At 41.9% G+C, this 14,348-nt stretch overlaps 1 protein-coding gene across 1 annotated transcript in view; it reads left to right on the top strand.

Moving 5' to 3' along the window:
* LOC118409063 overlaps window positions 1-14,348 on the top strand; it is a 129,115-nt gene that overhangs the window by 46,331 nt on the left and 68,436 nt on the right. Inside the window, exons 60-81 of the mRNA XM_035809934.1 lie at window positions 297-467; window positions 1,452-1,709; window positions 2,093-2,716; window positions 3,005-3,150; window positions 3,471-3,582; window positions 3,839-4,158; window positions 4,382-4,582; window positions 4,798-5,055; window positions 5,218-5,527; window positions 5,695-5,924; window positions 8,217-8,370; window positions 8,801-9,021; window positions 9,395-9,899; window positions 10,059-10,168; window positions 10,391-10,561; window positions 10,834-10,945; window positions 11,190-11,947; window positions 12,553-12,734; window positions 12,942-13,167; window positions 13,435-13,657; window positions 13,908-14,030; window positions 14,203-14,295. Coding sequence (XP_035665827.1) covers window positions 297-467; window positions 1,452-1,709; window positions 2,093-2,716; window positions 3,005-3,150; window positions 3,471-3,582; window positions 3,839-4,158; window positions 4,382-4,582; window positions 4,798-5,055; window positions 5,218-5,527; window positions 5,695-5,924; window positions 8,217-8,370; window positions 8,801-9,021; window positions 9,395-9,899; window positions 10,059-10,168; window positions 10,391-10,561; window positions 10,834-10,945; window positions 11,190-11,947; window positions 12,553-12,734; window positions 12,942-13,167; window positions 13,435-13,657; window positions 13,908-14,030; window positions 14,203-14,295 — 5,508 coding nt within the window. The remainder of the gene's footprint in view (window positions 1-296; window positions 468-1,451; window positions 1,710-2,092; window positions 2,717-3,004; window positions 3,151-3,470; window positions 3,583-3,838; window positions 4,159-4,381; window positions 4,583-4,797; window positions 5,056-5,217; window positions 5,528-5,694; window positions 5,925-8,216; window positions 8,371-8,800; window positions 9,022-9,394; window positions 9,900-10,058; window positions 10,169-10,390; window positions 10,562-10,833; window positions 10,946-11,189; window positions 11,948-12,552; window positions 12,735-12,941; window positions 13,168-13,434; window positions 13,658-13,907; window positions 14,031-14,202; window positions 14,296-14,348) is intronic.

The raw sequence follows: 14,348 nt of genomic DNA, 5'->3' as shown, positions 1-14,348 counted from the left end.
GAAATAGAATAAAATCTGGACTTAAGTGTTTTCAAGTATGGGTACATGTATATTTATTTAGCAGAATGGCAAAAATTATGAAATATTTTGTTTACTTTAGACGTTTGTATTGAACATGTATGACCATATTCTATGCAACAATAGTCTTTGTGGTAGATGCATACTTCTGTGTTGCTGTTGGCTGTCTCTTTGCTTCTGAAGATCAATGAGAAGGTTGTCCTCCACTGCAGGCTGTTATGTGGCTTTGTAATCCAAAAGTGACCATTTATATATTAAGAATTCTGTACTTTATCCAGATGGTACAGGCGTTGGGAGTCCGTCAGGTTCATCTGGAGCAGGGCATGGTGGAAATGGTGGTCAGGGTAATTCCCAGTCCATGGTTGGTGTCACCCATGGGTCCTTCCTCGTCCCAAACACATTTGGCAGGGATGGGGGGCACAATGTCTTCCCTCATCTTGGTGGGAGAGGTACGTGTAGTATCAGATTTGCATAACCTGTCTTTTCTTAGTAATATTCTGTGTTAATAATTGTATTAGGTCATCGTAATATCAGGTAATTTTAACTTTGAAATTGATCAAAATCAGGATGCTTCAGTTGCATCAAGTATGCAATTTTAACTCATAACTCAAATGACAAAGCAGAAAGTTGCTTCTCTGTTGGCTTAAGACAGCCCATGGCCTGGAATAAGTATTCTATACATCGATCGTAACTTTTGATTGCTCGGTTGCACTACGATGAAACTTCACACAGTTTTAGTACTACTTTAAACACATTGAATACTTGTGATTGAAATAAACATTTTGGTTAAAAAAAGTGTTGTTTATTTCATGAGTCTAGTCCCAGCTGGAAACAAGACTTTCAATTATGATATTCTAAAGGATGAAAGCCAACCTTATTCTTATCATTTTTATCCGAGGTTATTTTGTTTTAAATTAGGATTATATTGTTTTTTTGGGCCGAAAACATCAGAAACGACCATTTTTTTTCAATTTTTCATTGAAAATGCACCATAGTCAAAAACATTAAATGATTACACAAAATTACCTCAGACAATTTTGATAAGAAAGGGATAATAAGTAAATCTTGAGTACAAAAAAGATCAGTACTCTTATTTTGAGCTGGGACTAAAGCCGTAAATGTCATAACTTGACCGCACAGACACCCACCAAGGATAAATGGTCCTTACGGTGCCTGTTTACGTTGAAAAGTTGCAAATAACCACAGGTTCGAACGCGCGTTCGGTTCGAATTACGAACATCATGGAACACGTGTTCGAATTCGGCTGGACAAGGGAACACGCACCGGAACTCGGACACAAATCGAGCGTGCCTGGGCCGTCTTAGCTCAACAGAGTTTCTTTTCAAGGATATAACATGTATATGTATGTAAAGGTGTATCGCAAACATATCCAGTAGTCTTATCATATGCGGCATATGTCATTATTTGGACAGGTGGAGGGAGAATGTTTATGAACATCTCCAATGCCCTTGTTGTGGATGGTTTCCTGACTGCCAAGGGTGGAAGGTGGGGCTCCGTGGCAGCTGGAGGTGGGAGTGGAGGGAGTATCTGGATGGAGACCCACATCTTTGATGGAGACGGAGTGGTGGATGTGTCAGGAGGAGACGGGTACACGGGCCAGGTGTCCACTGCAGGAGGAGGGGGAGCAGGAGGACGAGCAGCAGTGTACTACAAACACAACCACTTCATAGGTATGGTTCAGACCTGTAAAACATCAGCTACTGTAGCTCTTGTATTTACAACAAGTACATAGGTGTTGTTATGTATTTAGCAGTGTATCATACACAAATGTAAAACCACAAATGTAAAGTAGTTTTGTACTACACATACCTAGTCATCTAGTACATACACATAACCTTAGGTTTGATACTGTCAAGGTTCAACTGACTTTCAAGAAGTAACGCTATTTCATAGTATTTCAAGTAACGCTACTTCATTGTATGTATGTTCCATGCATCTACATTGCATGGATTTGTTTCTTTAGTCAAACTTTGAGTGCAGTGCTTGAGATGAAGTGTAAGTTATTTACATGTCATCAATAAAGCATCATCAATACCAAATCATGTGTCCACAGGCCAGTTCCTTGCTACCGGTGGGGATGGCCATGAACCAGGTGGTCCTGGTACAGTGTACCTCCATCGCCTGCAACCTGACAACCAGACACAGCTGTTGGATGCCACTAGTGAGGAAGCACAAGTCACTCATGATTCCAATGTCACCCAACCACTCACAAACCGGACACTCTACATCAACAACTTGGGAAAGACACCAAGGGATCCTCAGAGAAACTTGTCCTCCCTCTACACCAGTTATGCTTCCACATCCACAATCGCATGGATCCTACCAGAAGAACTGTCAAAGATAGCTGACAGAAACATACCAACCCATTACTTCTTGGAGGATGTCATTATTGATGAGCTTCATCTCTATGGCGGGGCACATCTTGGGTTTTTATGGCCGTTCAGCCCAAAGGAACATCTCCAGATCAGACTTGGCTCTCTGCATGGGGACCGCAGTGGGAAAATGCACATTGGCTTTAACCAGACATTGTATGCTGCCAATGCTCATCTCCCCATGGACCTGACCATCTATCCGGGAGGCCTGGCGACAACACACGGAGAGCTACGGGCTGCAGGTGTCACCGTGGACGTGCAGGGTGTGGTGGCCAACTGTGAAAACATCACAGTAGTAGATGGAGGTACAGTAAAGTGTGCTAGACAATATCATGTAGAAGTTACAGTAGATTGTGCATTGTATCACCTCTGGTAATATGGGCTACATTTTACCTAATTTGAATTGTCATTATGATACAAAACACATGTAAGACAGGATAGAGGTAGGAGATCACATACTGTACTAAAAAGTAATAAGTTTATGGGAACAAGCTGATGTAGCTTGAATGTACTTGCTATCTATCTACATGTACAATGTAATACTGTAACAATAACGTCTTAGTTTGTGATACCTGTATTTGTTGTTCTTCTAGGAATCATAAAAATGCATGAGATGATTGATCTTGATGGACAGCCAACTGAGACTTTCAACTTCAATGCCATCAAAATTCGTAACCATGGAACCTTGCAGACATCAAATGGACAGAACAGGCGTGTCATGAAAGGAACATTTGTACAGGTTTGTTCTTTCAGTCAACTTCAGCCCTAAGGAATTGTCAAAAAGTGAACTTGTTAAGATTTGGTCATTTACTCTTTGTGAGTTTCACCTCATGTAATATAAAAACTATATTAAGTCAGAACTATAGTCAGTTTCAACTAAAGGCAAATAGTGGAAGGCTGCAGCACAGTATGCATTCAATGCAAAATTGTTCTTTCTCGATATCAATTTTTGGACAACATAATGTTAAGACTTACAAGACTTTAAAGTATGTATAACTAATAGAAGTATGACTTTTTGGGAGCACATAAATAGTAATTAATGACAATGATCAACCTCAGGTGCATGGAGGTGGAGTTATCACATCAACTAACCTGCATCTACTTGCTGATGTCATCATTGTTGATGTCAAAGGTTCCATCAATGTGGACGGAAGTGGACATTCAGCTGGAGGTCTGTGCATAAATCTCATGGTTGATGAAGTCTCATTTTACCGGTATATGTTGCAGGCTCTCCGGATCTTTGATGAGCAAGTGTGGCATTTAATTGTATCACAATGGAGCATCATTGTCCCTATAAATGTCATTAGATGGCATGAATTATACTATTTGAAATATTTCATGTATTATATATCATAAAGGGTCTTTGACTAGCATGTTTCTGCAACATTGTCCTTTCCCCACTAATTGATTAATAAATATCCCTCCAGTTGGCCCAGGTGCAGGCCTTACACATGCCAACCGTGGAACAGGTGGTAGCCATGGAGGGAGCGGTGGAGCAGCATCTGCCTCCCAGGAGACAGGACCTGCCTATGGCTCCTTCCTCCTCCCCCAGGAGTTTGGCAGCGGTGGAGGGAACAGTGGAGGTGCCGGTGGGGGCAGTCTGTTTGTCAACGTCTCAGACTTTGTTCGTATTGAAGGCGTCTTAAGTGCAAATGGACAGGACTCGGCAGGCGAATACGGAGGAGGAGGCAGTGGAGGAAGTCTTCAGCTCACGACAAGGAAACTGGAAGGGTCTGGGAAGATTCAGGTAAAATACAATTGTCAATGGCATCTCATGCTCTTAATGTTCAAAGACTTAGTGAACTATTAGCATTGAATTGATTGTATAGAATTTAATGTGTCAAGTTTCCATTCAAAAAGGAACACAAGGAATTAAATTTTTGATGTAAAAAATCTGCATTAACATTCCTTGCTTGTCATTGACATTAATATAATTGCTTTCTTCCGCTTCTTTCCGACACCTATTTTAGGTGAATGGAGGCAGTGGTTATGGAGGCGGAGGTGGTGGAAGGATGGCTCTATACTTTGAACTGATGGACTTTGATGGAAGCCTGGAATCCTCTGGAGGGGAGGGGCAGGCTGAGCATGGTGCATCCGGGACAGTTTTCTTCAAACAACAGCATTCAGTGGAGAAAACTACCCTGAAGATATACAATGGCTATAACCAACCAGTAAGTTGGGCAACTATTATTGCTATAATAGAAAATTAATACTTAATATTGATATGTGTCACTCTTTATAGATTAGCGATTGCACTTAGAATGAGTTTTTATTCTGAAAACTGAAATTCTATAAACTAGTGATGAAAAGTAACAAGAGATACAAATTGATCACTGACATTCAAACCACTCCAACTTATAACAACTGTGTCACTAAATCTATCTAGTCCCGGAGAACATGGGTTCCTCTCCCTGAAGACCAAGCTGAAGATCATGTCCTCGATGTCCTGGACATTGGAGGTTATGCACATGTCGGCCTGCTGTCTGTGGATGAGGGCGGTCTGCCGGTCAGCGACAGTAGGACGTTACATGTTAGAGACCTGGCGGGTGACCACACAGGGACTGTCCATGTTGACCATGGGGAAGCCATCAACACCAGCTTGAATGCAACTCACAAGATTCCCTTTAATGTCAATGTCTATCAGGTATATGTCTAGCGACTTATTATGTTGTACATGTACAAAGTTATGTTAAGGTATATCCATACTGTACTGTAATTTATAATCTAATAATGATCAAGTTTAGAAAATCCCTCTTTCAGTTCTGCAAAATTGCTAAAGATGTTTCTTGCCATGTCTTTCCTGCAGAATGGTACCATGGGACTTCCCCACAACACCTACCTACAGGACACCACACTTACTCTGTATGGAGGAAAACTCCAGGGTGTGGAGACGCTCGACATATCATTGGATGGAAAACTTGACATCAAGGCTGCATCAATGGTAAATACAGAAACACCTGGCACCCTATTGATGAACAGCATCACAGTCCTGAATGGAGGAGTCCTTTCTTACTTGGAAGGTCCAGAGGATGAGGCTGGGCTGACACTACAACTCGATGGTAGTTTCACAGTAAGGGGAGGAGCAGAGGTGACTGCCAACAAACTGTACATCAAAGGTTGGTGAAGCTATTTTTTTAATAACCTATATCTGGTGTACTTGTGTTTGTGTGGATTAAGATTTACTGACTGTCCTAATCAGTATTTTTTTTACCTAGGCTGATACCAGTAGATGTACCTCTACATGTACATGTACCTCTAAGTATATAATAATTGTATATTCCAGCTGTGGACATCAGTGTGGATGGTGAAGGTAAGGTGGATGCATCAGGACATGGCTGGCCAGTGTCTCAGGGTCCTGGGGCAGGGCTGGGGACTTCCTATGGGTCAGGTGCCTCTCACGGTGGTGGAGGTGGGCAAGGACAGAACATGGCCTACTCTGCACCCGCCTATGGAAATGTGCTTGAACCTGTAGACTATGGAAGTGGTGGCAGCAGAACTAGTGGACACACAGAGGTTAGAAAACTAGTTGATATAGACATGTGATACATTGTCACAGTATTCACGCTGGTCCGTTGCTAGGCTATTCTTCTCGTTGCTATGCTAATAGGCCACACCCACAGGCAGGTCTGAAGTGCCGCACGGCATATATACAGAAAGCAGCAGAAGTATTTCCCAAGATTACGATCGATTAGTTTATGATATAAATTAACAAAAGTACATACATGAAAAATGAAAATGTCAGCCTTGAAACGACGTAAAACTCAAGTGTCAGTACAATACAGTGGTTAAATCCCCGCTTTCACGGGATGTGGCAAAAGTCACTTTCGGTCGCTGAACTCTGAACCACACCGACTTTTTTTTCTCATTTACGTTGGAATCAAACATTTATACCCTTATCTAAGCTCAAACTTTCTAAAATCAATTTCTACTGTGTAGTTTTTTATGTCTGATACATTTAAAATCCTGTTCCTATTTACCGATACTTTTTTCTCCCATAATTCCTGAATGCACCGATAGAAAAACAAATACGAAAACCAAGATGGCGGGCGGCTTTTGCTCTTTCAAATGGAGTAGTTTTTGTTTCATTTTATCGGTAGGATCGGAAGATATCGGCCAAAAATGAAATGTGCACTTTATTCAGAGTTTCCACGCTGAAAAAGAGATGTTTTGAAGCTATAATGAGGCGGTGTTGGCATAGATGACAGAGCCTTATTAGCGCCCCTTTGTCTTCGCGGGCACTTTCATGCAAATCATCTCTTTGTGCCTGTGCTGGGAGCGGGGTTTTCAACTGTAAATCAAAGTCTCTGAAATCGTTTGGTGTGTGCATTCAGTGCTTTTGCCCTGTAAGTTACAAGCAAGGAGTTTTGGTCAAAGCTGCTTGTTTTAAGCTAGTTTTGGACGAACCACGTTTTTTTTTTCACTATCGTTCCGTAATTTGATTTGATTGTGTATTAAACGCAACTATATTCTGGGCATCGTTTACATGAATCAGACTTAAGTTTTCATCGTCCTAAGTTGTGTGTGTTTTGTGTATGCTTGTGTATTTTTCCTTCTTTATTCTGTTTTTGGGTCGAGTTTTCGTGACCGCTTGGGAAATCAAACATGCCGCCCGCCGGTTCATCTCAGGTCAATGGGATAGTCTACTGTATTGTGGTGGGAAATGTTGCGTGTGGTTTTGGATTGTTTTCTTTATTAAACTAAACTGAACGTTAGTTAATTCATTGCAGGACTTTTTTTTTCAAAATGACCAGAACACATTTCAAAGAATATGTGACTCAATTAGATAATTGGTCTCAAAATAAATGGTGCCTGTGTTTTTTTAATGTACAACTCACCCATGCTGCTACAAATGATGTTACCCAAGCGGGATGATTGTTGTCAAGAACTGACGTCGTCGGTAATGCGTAACAATTTACAAAGCACCTTTTTGAAAAGGTCTAAAATGCCAGTTCAGGATTACAAATATAAACTTAAAAGTTTAAGGGTGATCTACAACCCGGGCAATGATTGGAGAGAAAAACGTACAAACTGGGACTGGCCATGGACAGTTTAATAAATGGTGTCTTCTATTTGAGCACAGTGGCGCTCGGTGCAACCAATCCGTTCCAACTGTTGCGCTATCTTGTTCTATTCTATCGGAAGGAACTTTCAAACCGTATCCTGTCAATAATTTGTCGCTGAAAAGTGGCTTGGTAAAGCTGTTTATATTACAAATACGTTTAGTTTGGAATATTTTAATACTACTAGCGCCATATTGAATCTTTTGCCGACGAAACCCAGCATAAATGACGTCCAACTTCACCAGCGGCGAGCTGATATTTTTTTGATGATGGAATATCTTTGGGTATTTTGACCATAAGATGGACAAAACTATACTGAAAATCCTGTTGGTTTTGAGTGAGGCAACGAATTGGTATTGTTAAAACGTGCTAATGTAATAACAATTGAAACCAGTGGCAGGTAACGCATATGAATAGCGACGTTGACACAGGGGAGATATCGTAACATAAACATTACTACGGCCCGCCTTTTAAATTTTCAACCAATCACGGACAGTTTCCAATGGCGACAACAGTGATTGGCATCTAATTATCATCAATATTCATGTCCCACAAGTGGGGATTTTTCATGCCCTTTTGGACCATCGTGATTGTTTCCAAAAATGTACAATCATGTAAATACAAAAAGATTGTTTTCGCTTTACTACAATGTATGAACATCAGATATCAGCAGGCAGTTAGTACAATTTCTGAATATTGATAGCCTTCTATTACAAATAAAATCTTTGATGATAATTGTTTCTAGCACGAGGGAAGTGGAGGAGGTGTTCTTCAGTTTGAAGCTGAAAATCACTTCCTGCTGGATGGAGAACTCCTAGCTGATGGCACATCTGCAACAGTAACTGGGAATGGAGGAGGAAGTGGTGGGAGTATCTGGATCACAACGAGGCATTTGTCTGGTATGGCAATAATTAGTAAGAGTCAACTGCGAGCACCTACATATGGAGTATCATCAGTTGTTGAGTTATGAATAGAATCTTTATGACATGGCCTAGGGCATGGTTATCATGAAAATTAACTTAAAAAACATGTAATACTATTAAGCAGATGATGCATTGTCAAGCTTGTATGTATGGTATTGTGCTATAATTGAGTCTCAGCAGTTGATGAGTAACGTATATTTTGTTTGCTGGTTTTGATGAAAATGCTGAACTGGAGGCTGAGGGGAAAATCTATCCTGATATACATTGTTTCAGTAAGAAAATACTGTAAGGTTCAAGTTCCCCAATCACCCCTGTTTCCATCCTGTCCATTTGCTATCCTGGAAGTGTTTTGGGAAAATGTTTTTATTTTCTATATCACATGATCATCATTTAATCTTTTCTTTAGGGAGAGGACGTGTGTCTGTAAATGGAGGAGATTCACCATGTGTAGCTCACTGCAACCGCTGCATTGAGGGACGTTGTTTGCAGTGCAGGGATCAGTACTACTGGAAACCATATGACTGTGTCCGACGTTGTGATGATTCAAATAATGCAGTTCCAAGCTATGGCACTGTTCACCATTATGTCGGAAGATATTGCAGAAATGAGAAACAGTCAGGGACACCAGTGAGTAGTGCATTTCTCTGATGTTACCTCTTATAATTATTCTGTCTTCTGTTGTTTTATTGTGTATCTTGAAAAACTTTTGTAGCATTGTTTACAAAAAGTTTTTATTCTAGTTGGTTTTTGTTTTCCTTGATCTGCTGTATATTATGTTTATTGCTGTAGTGCAAATGAAAACTAGGAATTATCTAATCTTAAAACTCATCAATGAGAGCTTTCCAATCAAGCTTTAGAGAGTTTTTAGCAATGAAAGTAGTAAGTTTAGTTAAACCTACTTACTATAATGCATTCTTGTACAGGAAATATTTCATTTGTACTTATAGCTGTGTAAGGAAGATACTGTTACACTTACAGTACTCGTTTCTAATCACTTCAGGCTGTTGGTGGTGGAGGTGCTGGTGGCCGTGTTGCCATCTACATCAATGTCAGTGACACCTTCCGTGGCCAGCTGCAGGCTTTAGGAGGGGCGAGTGATGCTGAAAGGGGAGGCCCAGGAACAGTCTTCACCTCTAACCCATCACCTAACACCACATTGCCCCAAACAACACTTCTTGTAGACAATGGAGGGTACAAACCAAAGACAACCTGGCAAACTAGCAGCAACCAAGACAGCGGACGTGCCTACATCACAACTCAGCAATCTAACGTAATGTTGCAGTACAAGTTCGATCATGTACATATATCAGGAGGTGGACATTTGGCTTTCCACAAGGATGATACCATTCCTCAGGATATTCCTATCCCCATCGACCATCTCCATGGTGATGGATCTGGCATACTCCATACATCACCTGACCACCATCTGTACATTGCTGACTCCAACTCTCCCTTCCCAGTAGGCTTCAGGAGCTATGAAAACTCATATATCAGCCTTCCAAAAGGTAAGTAGTCCTGTAGTTGAAAAGTCACACAACTGTGGTATAGTTAATATTGAATATTCTGGAAAGCATGATGCAGTCTGTACTCATCCTCTCTGTTACTTCAATGCACACCTACCGGTCAGTTCCAGACCATTAACTAAAAGTTTCTTTGACCTACAGCTGTATACCTTGCTGACATGGACAGCCCTGATGTCCATCTGGATGGCACCCTTGATGGTTTGGAAGACTTAACCATTGGCAGTGGTATCACCTTGACAGTTGGGGGTTTGGTAAGCATGCTATTTTACTCTCATCTTGAGCATTGTGTACATATAGGTCAACAAATGAGAAAATAGAAAAAAATATGACTAAGACTGTAACCCTTGTCACATCCCAAAATCAGCAAGTGTTTTGCTGTTGTTATTCAGATGAGTTGGTGTTAGCTGTTCTTTGGTCCTCATTAATTGACAAAGTGAGGAATTCAATTGACTTCCTCTTTGTGTTTCTTGCAGGGTGGAACATCTGGGGTACCACCAAAGACACTGCTACTGAAGTCTCTACAGGTTTTCACAGATGGACAGCTGGTGTCATATTACCCTGGTGGCTCAAAGCGTGGACAAGAACCATCTCTGTCCCTTCAGATCACTGATGGGATCCACCTTCATGCTGGAGGTGCCATCAAGGTGCTCTTTGTCCTCCTTTCCTCTTCTAGAACATCTAATATCGTTATGGAACTGCCTTTACATACATGGTCCAGAGCAAGTAGTCCTTGCACAATGATAAGTTGCCCATATTATGTGATAAATGATGGTTCAGGCTTATAAAAGTAATATGGTCTAAAGAAACAGGTACCATGAGACAATATATACATGTATGAGAACTTGTCAGAGAAGTTATCAACAGCTAGTTATTGTTTTAATTTTAAGTAATGCCAACATGTCTTTCAATGTTGCAGGGAAACTGGGTACACATGAGTGCTGAGAGCATCTTAGTAGACAAAGCAGCAGAGGTGGACACCAGCGGAGTTGGAAGTAACCCAGAGGGAGAGGGCATCCCTGCTGCACAAGGTATTTTCCTCTAGTGAACTGTCCTACCTCATAGGGTTTTGTTGAGTCTCAGCAGGATGTGTTGGCCACTTAATGTTGTCTGCTGCAGGTTCTTAATGTAATACACCATGTAGCGTAGGGAATCAGGTAGGGGAAGCTTGGTGCCTTGAGCACTGTACAGTACTAGAACATGGAATGTGCCCTGTAGCTTTTTCAAAGAGAATGATTGCTTTATATGGAAGCTATCATTTGTTCTATGATGCAGGAGCTTCCGGTGGTGGTCATGGTGGAAGTGGAGGCCAAGGCTTACACAGTCATGACTACAGCATTGTTGGACCACCATACGGCTCTCTGTATGAACCACAAGACTTCGGCAGCCCTGGAGGGGTCAGTGGACTTACCTCATCTTCACCAGGTCAAGGTGGAGGGGTCATCACCATGGTAGCAACACGACTGGTTGAGATTGATGGAACCCTTCATGCAGACGGAACAGAGCCGATGTACAACCTGAATGGCGGTGGAAGTGGTGGGAGTGTCCACATCAACACAGCTACATTCAAAGGGACTGGCTTGGTGAGCGCAAATGGTGGGTCCTCCCCATCTGGAGGTGGAGGAGGAGGTGGCAGAGTTGCCATTCATTCTGCCAATGACACCTTCAGCGGTGTGATACAAGCGTTTGGGGGAAGGAGCGGCTATGAAGTTGGTGGTGCAGGGACTATTCTCTTGAGGGACACAGACGATGGTCAGGACACTATCATTGTGGACAATGAAAACAGAGGACAGCCACGTCGCCCGCAGATTGACTTCTCAGTCCTGGACGATCAGCAACACAAAGGGGAAGACAGTGCAAGAACATGGCTTGTGCCTTATGAAGACCAAAGGTCCTTTATCTTCAAGGAGGTGTCAATCAGAAGGGGTGCCCACCTCTCCCTCTTCAACCACACTGATGGGACTCAGTACAATGTAAGAGTAGCTAAAACATCAGGAGACAAGACTGGCATGATGCATGTTGGACCATCACAGGTAGGATGTTTTCTTTCATATAAACAATGTCAATCTCACAGCATGCAATCTATTGATGAACTGAATATTCATTAATGTAGAAGCCCTTCATCCAATGAAGAAGACCAAGGAAGTTGTCCACTGACTTGTGGACAAATTGTAACAGCGCCATTTCAGCACCATGGAAAGTGGTCATTGTCCATGGTACTGAAATGAGGCTGTAACTAAATTTTTATTTGTCTGCAAGACAGTTTTTGGGAACAGCTTCCTTGGCTATTTTTATCTAAGTACTTAACCAAGTACTTCTATTATGGTTTAATACATCAAGGTATGTTTTGAAGATTGCATTGATTTTAGTCTGGCCTGATATTTAGCCTTAGAAAACAGGCAAATCAAAATAATGACTGACTCCTAATGGACGTTACAAAAACACATGTTAATGGAATATGGGCAAACTGTCATTTCAATAAACCAGACAATACTTCAGTGACATTCAAAGACTCAGAGCTGATGGTCATGACCCATTTAGCTGTTATGTCTACTCCCACCCTGTGACCATTGTGTGTTCCTTAGATGCAGTGTATGTGTTGGCAAAAATAACTCATTTCCCTGTGACTACATACTAGATTCTCCATGTGAGTCAGCCAGCAGAGAGCCCAGACCTGACATGGAGTGTGCTGGTGTACCCTGGCGGACAGCTGGAGATGTCTGAACATCTAGAGGTCAGAGACGTCACACTGACCTTGGCAGGTGACCTCCTGGGAGCACAGGACTTTACCATTGGGCATGGAGGGAAACTCATTCTCAGGTAGTATACTAGTATATTGTGAGCTCAATCTGCCAACATCTTTAGATAGTATATCCAGCTTGATATTCTATGCAGGAAAAATGTAACACAATCCTAAAAGCTATGTTCAGGAAGAGCTTTAACGACAGTACTGTTATATGTATAGTTATGTCAATATTGTGATTAAACATTATGTTAGAGCATTTTAAGATTATCCTCCATTTACAGACCCCCAACGAATGCTTCATGGGACAGCACACGCTACATTAGGTTCCGGACATTGACCATTGAGGGTGGTGGTGAGCTGTCAGTGGAGAGCGATGAGACAGGACTGTTTCTTAACGGCCAAACACTACATGTGCACAGTGGAGGTTTGGTGACTGCTGACAAATTGTCTGTGACGGCTTCAAGCATTATTGTGGAACAAGCAGCTACAATAGACCTCAGTGGCCAGGTAATAAGAGATTTGTGCTTGACTTGCTTCTTTAACTGAATCAGAAAATAAATTAAGATGGTAATGTATTCTTTTTGCATTTCTTTAACAACAAGTTGCAAGAATATACAAGTCAAGAGATGATCCCCTTGTCTGACTGTGCAGATTTGTTGGAAATGACCTACAAGGTCTTTGACGAAACATTATTGTGGAACACACAAATGCAGACTACAAACTAAGCTAAAAGTTTTCCTGGATATTAGGTCAATATTTGTCAACCTTTTCCAGGCACCCATTGCTGGACATATGGCAGGAAGAGGCACCAATGGAGCTGGTGCAGGGCATGGTGGTAATGGTGGGCGCAGCAGGTCCCAGCCAGGAGCAGGCCGCTTTTACGGAGACCTCAGTGAACCAGACACATTTGGCAGCCCTGCAACTCTGAATGGTGTCGTGCATGCTGCAGGTGGTGGATCTGTTTCACTAACTGCATCCAATGTGCTTCGTCTGGATGGTAAGTGTGGTGTATTGGGGCAGTTATTACTACTGGTTTAAGGATAAACATTTAATCTGTTGTGGCAAAATTGGATATTTATTGGTCTCAGTGTTACAGGAAACAAAATTTGCCCTTTTAAAAATGTTGTGAGTTGAATGCAAACTTTTGACTTGAGCATGTCTTAAGGATGTTTCACTGCCTTCTAATGTTTCAGGTGATAAGCAAATCCCTTCAGCTGCTGCTCTAACATCTTTGGTCTTACCAACAGGCACAATCCGGGGGAATGGTGCAGATGGTACTGGAGGCAGCGGTGGTGCAAGTGCTGGAAGTGTTCTCATCAGGACAGGCACCTTTGAAGGAACAGGCAACATAGAATGTTCAGGGGGACAAGGTAAGCATGGGAAAAAAGTTCAACATGGGCACCAAAAGCTTTTGATTCATATGTTGTGGTCAGGGACACTTTTAACACTTTGAAAGAATTTTAACAATCACTTCATACCAAGAACATACAATGTTATTACAAGGTGGTTACTGATAAGTAATTGGTGATATTGTCTCTGCAGGAAGTGGAAGTGATGCTGGTGGTGGAAGCGGAGGTCGTGTGGCTGTTCACTACACAAGCAGCACCTTCCAAGGAAACATCATGGCGTACGGTGGTCAGTCCAACATTGAAGCCGGAGCAGCGGGGACCATACTGTTGGGAAGTGGC

This window comes from Branchiostoma floridae, chromosome 2, assembly GCF_000003815.2.
Source record: "Branchiostoma floridae strain S238N-H82 chromosome 2, Bfl_VNyyK, whole genome shotgun sequence".
Taxonomy (NCBI): Eukaryota; Metazoa; Chordata; class Leptocardii; order Amphioxiformes; family Branchiostomatidae; genus Branchiostoma; species Branchiostoma floridae.
The sequence above is the reverse complement of the archived record's forward strand: the minus strand, read 5'-3'. Positions and strand labels throughout refer to the sequence as shown.